Below are 10,200 nucleotides of genomic sequence, written 5' to 3' on the forward strand. Positions count from 1 at the left end.
TCGTTAGGCGCTCACAAGTTGGTTGACTGGACAGTTGCAAGTACTCGGCTCAGAAGGAGAGTACGTTGGAATACTCGGACATGGTAAATTATAAAGCAATTAATTTTTGGGAGATTATATACACGTCAAATTTCATAAGTTTGCTATACGTGGATATCATTATAAATCAAAAGGATACATGTTGGTGGTTCATAGTTGACCGATTCAGAACAAGCTGATTGATTCCAAGGCTGATGTTGCCTTATTCAGATTGAGTTGATTGATTCTGAGCTAACCAATTTCGTCCTCAGTTGACCGGTTATGCTAATAGTTGATCAATTTAAGGCCAAGTTGACCAATTCAACTCGATGTGGACTGAATCCGAATACTCGCATGTTCCAAGGCCGAGTTGACCGACTTTTTCAACATTGCTCACCGCTACAAAACAAATTTAATGACAAACACGCATGTTAAGAATGTTAGTCGTTTTTTTCCGGTCAAATTTGTATGTTAGTGTGAAAAAATATATCCATTATAAACATTAAACAAACTCTAGAATCAAAAGTTAAAATTCTCATACATTAGAGTGTTGTAGTAATTGCTAGTCGAACAATGAAATAAAGACTAGCGATTAATCGGGATTAATCAATCAATAATTAATCGACACATAGTTATAGATCATTAAAAACTTTCAAATCCATAAGCCCCATTAATTTACATTTTTCCATACATTATTTTAATATCTTCATATAAATTAATAAATAATAATAATAATACTAGTGAATTCAAAATAGAAATAACGTTAAAGAGCAAGCAAGCTCCTTCCATTTCAAAACCCACTTCCAACGGCTACATTTCTCTCTGCACAATCATGAAGCATTTTATGCAACCCAGAATATTAAGAGACCAACATTCATCCGATACGCAGTCCTTGAACCCTCATTCAATGAAGCCGACCAGATCGGGTAATCGAAAACACAAACCCAGCAAAGAAAACGCTCCCCCGCCTCCCGATAACATTCTTCCGGATTCAAAACCTTCTGGTTTCGCTAAACTCAAGGCGCCGCTCCCTCCGAGACCACCGAACCCTCTCAAACGGAAGATTGGCCCGGATTTTGGCTCTGAAAATGCATCCGCTGATTCGGGTGTTAAGGTGCATTGTCTAAAAGATTTGAATTGAATTGATTTGATTTGGGGGTTTTTACTCAAACCCTAGCCCTAAAAATTGTTTTTTTTCTCAATTAATTAGAATGTGGTGAGTTTAAATGGGTTTTTAGTTAAAATGCATACTCAAGCCTAACCCTAAAAATTGTTTTTTTTTTAAATTTTTTTATTTAATAACTTGAATGTGGTGAGTTTAAATTGGGTTTTTAGTTAAAATGCACATCAAATCCTAACCCTAAAAACTGGGTTTTTTATTATTATTATTTTTATTGTTTTATTTGAATGTGGTGAGTTTATTAGGTTATAGTGAGGATGAGACCATTGAATAATAATGAAGAAGGAGGAACAGTAATCCAGAAGACTTTGGGTGATTCGTTGACGATGCTAGGGCACCAGTTTACCTTTGATCATGTTGCAGATGTATCGTCGACCCAGGCAAGTTAATCGTTAATCATTGTTAGCTTTCGTGTTGCAGTTTTTATGAAGTTTTCGTATAGTTTGTTAATGTTTCGTGTTCGAATGGGTGTTTCAGATTGATATATTCCAGCTTGTGGGAGCTCCTCTTGTTGAAAACTGTCTTGCGGGATTTAACAGCTCGATATTCGCATACGGGCAGGTATAAATAAATGCACTTTTATTACCATGTGTTTGTTTTTAACTACTTTTTGTTGCTATTTGTGTTAATTAAGTTCTTTGAATTGATTTGTTTAGACTGGGAGCGGAAAGACCTACACGATATGGGGACCGGCCAATACCTTGTTAGAAGAAACCTCAAATAGTAATGAACAAGGATTAACGTCCCGTGTATTTTCAAGATTATTTTCTCGCATGAATGAGGTGTCTTTTTACTTTTTTTATATCCTTTTTGTTATGGTTTTAGTTGTGAATTTGCCTCATGAGTTACTTTATTTCTTGTAGGAGCAAAATAAACATGCTGACAAACAACTTACGTATCAGTGCCGATGTTCTTTTCTTGAGGTAACATGATGGTCTTTTATAATCAATAACTGAACTTTATGCTGTAATTGTATTGATACAAAACATATTATATACAGATCTATAATGAACAAATCACTGACTTGCTGAATCCATCTCAAAGAAATCTTCATCTAAGAGAGGATAATAAAACCGGGGTGTATGTCGAGAATTTGACCGAGGAAACTATTTGCAGTATGAAAGATGTGACTCAGCTCCTCAAAAAGGTATTGAATTGGTCGACAAGATTCATATGTTTGACTATCGCTTGCATTTGACTAATAGTCAAACAGAAGTATTGAACTCCGGTATAGTATTATTTGATGATTCTTAACAAATATGCAGGGTTTATCAAACCGAAGGACTGGATCAACAAGTTTAAACTCTGAGAGTTCCCGTTCACACAGTGTGTTTACATGTGTCGTGGAGTCAAGTTGCAAGGTAATATATATTACAGAAGCAATAAATTTTATGGTTTTACCAAATAATCTGACATTATTTTGAATTTCCGATTCCATTAGAGTGTAGATGGTCTGAGATGCTTTAAAACGAGTCGAATGAATCTTGTTGACCTTGCGGGGTCAGAACGACAAAAGTCTACGGGTGCAGCAGGAGACCGTTTGAAAGAAGCTGGTAATATTAACCGTTCACTTTCACAACTAGGGTAAGTCATTTCATTTTGCTACTTATAAAAATGTTCTTATTTCTTTTTGTAACTGTCTTGATTACATTTTATAAAATGTTTTTCTTTTTGCTATTGGATTTGCAGAAACTTGATTAACATTTTAGCTGAAGTCTCACAAACTGGAAAGCCAAGGCACATTCCTTACAGAGATTCCAAATTGACATTTTTGTTGCAGGAATCCCTTGGTGGAAACGCCAAGCTGGCAATGATTTGTGCCATTTCTCCCGCTCAAAGGTAATTTTTTTTTGTAATTGGTTATATGGGTAAAAAAGAACTAAAAGTTTAACACATAAAATCTCCTAAATCTTTTTATTCAAATACACAGATTGTTATTGGAATATTATAATTTTCATAATCATATATGGCATACTAATTGTTTATGAACAGTTTAGGCAAAAACTTTTGGGGTCAAAGTCAAACCAGCCCCACCCGGCCTGCTCTAAAAGCTACACATTTTGACTGTAAATTCTATGTTTCAGTTGTAAAAACGAGACGTTTAGCACACTACGATTTGCCCAGAGAGCCAAGGCTATAAAAAACAAAGCAATTGTGAATGAGAAATTACAAAATGATGTCAACACATTGCGCGAAGTGATACGCCAACTAAAGGTACATTTCTTAATTTCAAGATTTTCTTTTTTGCGCTTTAGCTACTAACTTTTGTGGACCAACTTTAGAGAATAAGATAGTAATTGACATTGTAAAGGTGAATATTATTGATTGTGAGGTTACAATATATACTAGAAATACAGGCTGAAATCAAGGATGTGATTTTGTACAAATAAATGAAATAATAAATATAGATTAATGCCTATAATAGAAACATGATTCTCTGCATGAATTATGTTTTAATATTAATTCAAAATATTTGAATTAATATATTTTTATCTTAAGTGTTAATAATACCAACAACATTTCACAGGATGAATTACAGCGAATGAAGTCAACTGGCAACCAAGTCGACCCGAACGCCGGGTGGAATGCTAGTAGAAGCATACATCTTTTGAAATTCAGTCTCAACCGTCCATTAATTCTACCTCATGTGGATGATGACGGGGACGCAGAAATGGAAATAGTTGAAGAAAGTGAACAAATTCAAGATGTTAATATGCAAGAAGATATATCGGATCAGAATCTTGAAAACAATGAAGATAATAAAGAATCTGTTAAGGAATGCGTTATTACTAATTTACCCCTGGAATCATCTGAACCATCCGCAGTCCTAAAGTCACCACCTTTAAGCGTTTCGCCTATACCTACTAACAGCAGCAGAAAAAGTTTAAAGACTTCTTCAATGTTAACCGCTTCTCAGAAGGACCATTTGGAAAAATCTCCTCCTAAATCGTTTAATGACTGTTTGACTGCCAGTCTTCAACGTGGCCTTGAAGTAATTAAGAAAAATAGAAAAAGTTCTGCTTTTACACAACCTTCATTCAGGTTTTCATACAAACCGTTAGACAGTAAGCCATTGGTGGTTAAAAAAGATGTTGGTGTACAAGCTGTTAACGAGAATGAGTTAGAAGAAGAAAAGCATGTTGTGTATTTGTGTAGTAAATGCAACGGTTCGAGTTCTCAAGATGTGAAAGATGGAGCTGATTGTTCAAACTTGCAGTTGGTTCCTGTTGGTGGCTCACAATCGGCTGATAATAATAATAAGCAATTGGTTCCCAAAGTATGTGTTTTTCTTAATATAAAGTATTGTTTATGTTCGTTATTTATATGTTCACTTCTCTTAAAAAAGGGTTAAAATTAAAATCTTATTTTTCTGCAGGCAGTTGAGAAGGTGTTGGCAGGAGCAATAAGGAGAGAGATGGCATTAGAAGAGCTCTGCACCCGACAAGACTCGGAAATAAACCAACTTAACCGTTTGGTATGTTTGCTTTTATTTCTAAATATAAAAATAGTAACATATTTGAAAATTTTCTTTTTCGGAATTCTAATCACACTTTTATGTTACAACAGCTACAACAATACAAACATGAACGAGAGTGCAATTTAATTATTGGGCAAATTCGGGATGATAAAATTGCTCGTCTTGAGAGCTTGATGGATGGTATTTTGACTGCCGAGGAGTTCAAAGATAATGAATTGGTTTCTTTGAAAAACGACAATAAGGTACGAATTCCATTTTTGTTTAATTGATTTGACAGTAAACTTTGTTGTATTTCTGTCTGTTTAATGATTTCTCGCATTAACTAAATGCTGCATTAATGATCTGTTAATGATGATTACAATAGCAACTTAATTGATATAATAATAAAAACTCTTTTGTCCTGTAAACAACTGAATGCTCAGTGTTCAGTAAGAAGTTTGTTTATGTTTGCTTATTCAATAAACGAAGAACATGAACAAAAAAGCTTGTTCATTTAGTAAAACGAATGAACAATAACACATGTCTTGTTCATTCATTTATGTTCGTGAATGTTCGTTTATGTTTGTTCATTTACATTTGTTCGTTTAGATTCATTTATGTTCGTTAGTTTACGTTTGTTTAAGTTCATCGTTAATGCTCATTAATATTTTCATTCAAGTTTCTTTGGCCAGTTACAACTTATTCTAGTTTTAATAACTTCAACATATTGTTCGTCACATTGCTTTGAACTGGTTTTAGCTCAGTTATGTTCAGTCATATTTGTTCAGTAGTATTTGTTCTTTTATATATGGATATAACCGAACACGTGCATGCTAGATTAATCATTTTCTTAAAGAACAATCACAGACATGCTCCGTTCATGTTCGCTTGTTTTGCTTTCAAAATAATAGTGTATTGGTATATATAAAATAATAGAGTGAACCACCTTATAAGTTAGGAGGGAACCACTTTACTTGCATTAAAAACGGTTGGTCTAGTGGGCAAGACACCAATTTTGCTAACTAAAGGTTGCAGGTTCAATTCCCATCTTCCTAGATTTTTTTAATGTGTTTTTTAATTTCTAATGATGGTGTCTTTTTTTATTATTGTTTAATGGTATTTTTATTATGTAATGTACTTTGCCCGAACCATCGAACCGACACAAAATTTTTTATCCGACCTCATGAAATTAAAGCATCTAAAATTAGTGCACCACCTAAAAAAAATACCACCTAAAATTAATCACAGACATGCTCCGTTCATGTTCGCTTGTTTTGCTTTCAAAATAATAGTGTATTGGTATATATAAAATAATAGAGTGAACCACCTTATAAGTTAGGAGGGAACCACTTTACTTGCATTAAAAACGGTTGGTCTAGTGGGCAAGACACCAATTTTGCTAACTAAAGGTTGCAGGTTCAATTCCCATCTTCCTAGATTTTTTTTCAAAATAATAGTGTATTGGTATATATAAAATAATAGAGTGAACCACCTTATAAGTTAGGAGGGAACCACTTTACTTGCATTAAAAACGGTTGGTCTAGTGGGCAAGACACCAATTTTGCTAACTAAAGGTTGCAGGTTCAATTCCCATCTTCCTAGATTTTTTTAATGTGTTTTTTAATTTCTAATGATGGTGTCTTTTTTTATTATTGTTTAATGGTATTTTTATTATGTAATGTACTTTGCCCGAACCATCGAACCGACACAAAATTTTTTATCCGACCTCATGAAATTAAAGCATCTAAAATTAGTGCACCACCTAAAAAAAGTTCATGGATCCGCCACTGCTTACAAGCGTAAGTTTATATGCCTTAAAAGTAAAACTTTGGTTTGAAACTGTCAATTTTTACAGATTTTGAAGGAAAATTATGTGAACCATCCGGAAGTTTTAAGGACAGAAATAGAGTTTCAAAGATTTCAAGACGAATTAGAACGATACCAATACTTCTTTGATTTAGGGGAAAGAGATGTGCTATTGGAAGAAATCCAAGATCTAAAAACTCAACTTCAATTTTATATTGATTCTTCATCCAAAAAAACTAATGTCTTACAAATAACCTATCCATCTGACCCGAGCGCTGGTCAACCAGAGTCAACCGATCACAGATTTGAAGCCGAGAGCAAATGGGTCACTCTTGTACAAGATTTGGAACATAAACTACAAGAAAGTCAGTATCTTGTTGAAAAACAAAAACACGAACTTGAAACCGAACGAAAATGTGCCAAAGAGTTAAAAGATGCAATGCAAATGGCAATGGAAGGACATGCAAAGATGCTTGAACAATATGCTGATTTGGAAGAAAAACATATTAATCTGCTTACAACACAAAGGCGAATCGAAGACGGGATCATCGATGTTAAAAAAGCTGCTGTTAAAGCTGGTGTTAAGGGGCCTGAATCTAAATTTATTAATGCACTTGCTGAAGAAATTTCAGTTTTGAAGGCAGAAAATGAGAAAGAGAGACGTTATTATAGAGACGAGAGTAACGGGCTTAAAGCACAACTAAGGGACACCGATGAAGCGGTTGTGGCTGCTGGTGAACTGCTTGTTAGACTTAAAGAAGCTGAAGATGCTGCTGCTGCTGCTGAGGTATTATAATTATAGAAATTTTGATTTTATTTAATAGAAAATTTCATTATTAAACTAACAATATACGTTTAATACTTATACGCAGGCGCGCGCAAGAGAAGCCGAACAAGAAAAGGAGAAAGCTTACAAGGAGATCGAAATTTTGAAGAAAAAACACGAGAATCCGGTTGCTAACATGTCAAATGGTGACCTGCAATGGAAAAGTGGAAGCTACAATTTTTACAATGAAGATGGAGAGTTGAAAAAATTATCAGAACCATCTTCTTGGTTATCTGGCTATGACACATGCAACATATAATAGGGTGACAAGTTAGAGTTTTATTTCTGTGTTGTATTAATTGAATACTAGCAATCTTGTATAGCCTTCAAGGTTCCATTTGTGAGGACCACCAGTCTATTGTGGTGTTAACTTGTCCAACCTTTGTATTCCTAGTGAACTTTATGCATTAATCCCAATTCCTTTTCATTTGATCTCTTGAATGTTTTATTGTATGTAAGAAATCAGCATATTACTTGCCTTATTCTCTTTTACAAACTATGTATTACATGTGTCCACATATATCCTTTTTTTTCTTTAAAAAAATGGATATGTTGTAATCTTAAAAAACTATCCACTTGATAAGTTCAATCAAAATTAAACATGTTAATAATTTTTTTAGGATCATCTACTCTACTTCTATAAATTACTGCTAATATCATCAAACCTGCACGCTATAAGATTCAAACTCTTGACCCTTAAATTAGGAGATTTCGTGATGGTAAGTATCTATCTATAATATATATATAAACGAAAACCCAAAAATCCTATGTGTCGCGATGTGGTCGCTCCTCCTTTTTATGGAAGCCACCAGATTTCTTGATTTTTAAATGGAGACCTCTCATTGATTTAACCAAAATTCATGGGTATGGGTCTTCCCAAAACCAGATAACTCTTAAACGGGTTATAACATCTCATTAAATTAAAAATTAATCTTACCAATTATTTGATATGAAAATCCTACAAAATAGGAATATACTAAAATTAAAATTTAATAACCAATTTAAAAAGAAAAAGATATTATTTATAATTAATAAACAATTTTATAGTAAAAAACGTAAGCGGGTCATGGGTCACCAAATCCAGATAACTTTTAAATGGGTTATAACATATCATTTTATTTATGAAACATTTTCATCATCAAACCCTAAGTATATTATTAACTTTCTTACAATAAAGAAAATTAAAATCCAAAAAATAATATTAAAAAACGAAAATGTAAAACAACCATTCTCTCAAGCAATTAGATTACTTTATTTGTAAATGAAGGTTTCTCACGCATTTGACCCTAATTCACGGGTAAAGGTCTTACCAAACCCAGATAGCTCTTAAACGGGTTATAACATCTCATTATATTAAAAAATAATCTCATCAAATATTTGATATGAAAATCCTATAAAATAGGAATATACTAAAAATTAATATCCTATTTTATTTTAAAAAAGATATTATTTATAATTAAGAAACAATTTTATAATAAAGAAAATAAACGGGTAACGGGTATCACCAAACCTAGATAGCTTTTAAACCGGATTATAACATGTCATTTATTTGTGAAACAATTTCATCATCAAACCTTAAGTATATTAATTATTAACTTTCTTACAATATATTAAATTAAAATCCAAATATACATATATAAATATTAAAAACGAATAATGTAAAACAACCCCCGTACTACGGGGATAAAATCTAGTAATATATATAAATGAAAAACCTAAAATCCTATGTGTCGCGATGTGGTCGCTCCCCCTTTTATGGAAGCCATCAGATTGCTTGATTTTTAAATGGAGGCCTCTAATTGATTTAACCCAAATTCATGGGTATGGGTCTTATCAAAACCAGATAGCTCTTAAACGGATTATGAAAATCTTATAAAATAGGGATATACTAAAATTTAATATCCAATTTAAAAAGAAAAAGATATTATTTATAATTAATAAACAATTTTATAGTAAAAAACATAAGCGGGTCATGGGTCACCAAATCCGGATAGCTTTTAAACGTGTTATAACATATCATTTATTTATGAAACCCTTTCATCATCAAACCCTAAGTATATTATTAACTTTCTTACGATAAAGAAAATTAAAATACAAAAAATAAATATTAAAAAAAAATGTAAAACAATCATTCTCTCAAGCCATCAAATTGCTTTATTTGTAAATGAAGGCTTCTCACGCATTTGACCCGAATTCGCTGGTAAAGGTCTCACCAAACTCAGATAGCTCTTAAACGGGTTATAACATCTCATTATATTAAAAACTAGATTTTATCCCCCGTATTACGAGGGTTGTTTTACATTATTCATTTTTAATATTTATATATGTATATTTTGATTTTAATTTTATTTATTATAAGAAGTTAATAATTAATATACATGAGGTTTGATAATAAAATGGTTTTACAAATAAATGATATGTTATAATCCGGTTTAAAAGCTATCTGGGTTTGGTGATACTCATTACCCGTTTATTTTCTTTATCATAAAATTGTTTCTTAATTATAAATAATATCTTTTTTTTAAATAAAATAGGATATTAATTTTTAGTATATCCCTATTTTATAGGATTTTCATATCAAATATTTTATGAGATTAATTTTTAATATAATGAGATGTTATAGCCCGTTAAAGAGCTATCTGGGTTTGGTGAGACCTTTACCCGTGAATTCAGGTCAAATGCGTGAGAAACCTTCATTTACAAATAAAGCAATCTGATGGCTTGAGAGAATGATTGTTTTACATTTTTCGTTTTTTTAATATTTATTTTTTGGATTTTAATTTTCTTTATTGTAAGGAAGTTAATAATATACTTAGGGCGCGTTTGTTTCACGGAATGAAATGGAATTGGAATTTGTATAGGATTTGGAATTGGAAGGATTAGGATTTGGAATTTGAACATTCCAATAGGATT

General features: G+C 32.3%; 1 protein-coding gene across 1 annotated transcript; it reads left to right on the forward strand.

Moving 5' to 3' along the window:
- The first annotated feature begins 850 nt into the window (after window positions 1–850).
- LOC143569400 (kinesin-like protein KIN-12B) lies at window positions 851–7,564 on the forward strand. Its single transcript, XM_077055326.1, has 15 exons — window positions 851–1,132; window positions 1,444–1,578; window positions 1,676–1,759; window positions 1,855–1,980; window positions 2,062–2,121; window positions 2,199–2,345; window positions 2,464–2,559; window positions 2,640–2,782; window positions 2,888–3,037; window positions 3,283–3,412; window positions 3,726–4,475; window positions 4,575–4,673; window positions 4,766–4,918; window positions 6,511–7,248; window positions 7,334–7,564. The coding sequence occupies exons 1-15, from the start codon at window positions 851–853 to the stop codon at window positions 7,544–7,546; spliced, it is 3,306 nt and encodes a 1,101-aa protein (XP_076911441.1). The 3' UTR covers window positions 7,547–7,564.
- Window positions 7,565–10,200: the final 2,636 nt, after the last annotated feature.

Source organism: Bidens hawaiensis, unplaced genomic scaffold (assembly GCF_021521415.1).
Source record: "Bidens hawaiensis isolate Kalapana, Puna unplaced genomic scaffold, B.hawaiensis_p1.1 tig00024469_1, whole genome shotgun sequence".
Classification (NCBI taxonomy): domain Eukaryota; kingdom Viridiplantae; phylum Streptophyta; class Magnoliopsida; order Asterales; family Asteraceae; genus Bidens; species Bidens hawaiensis.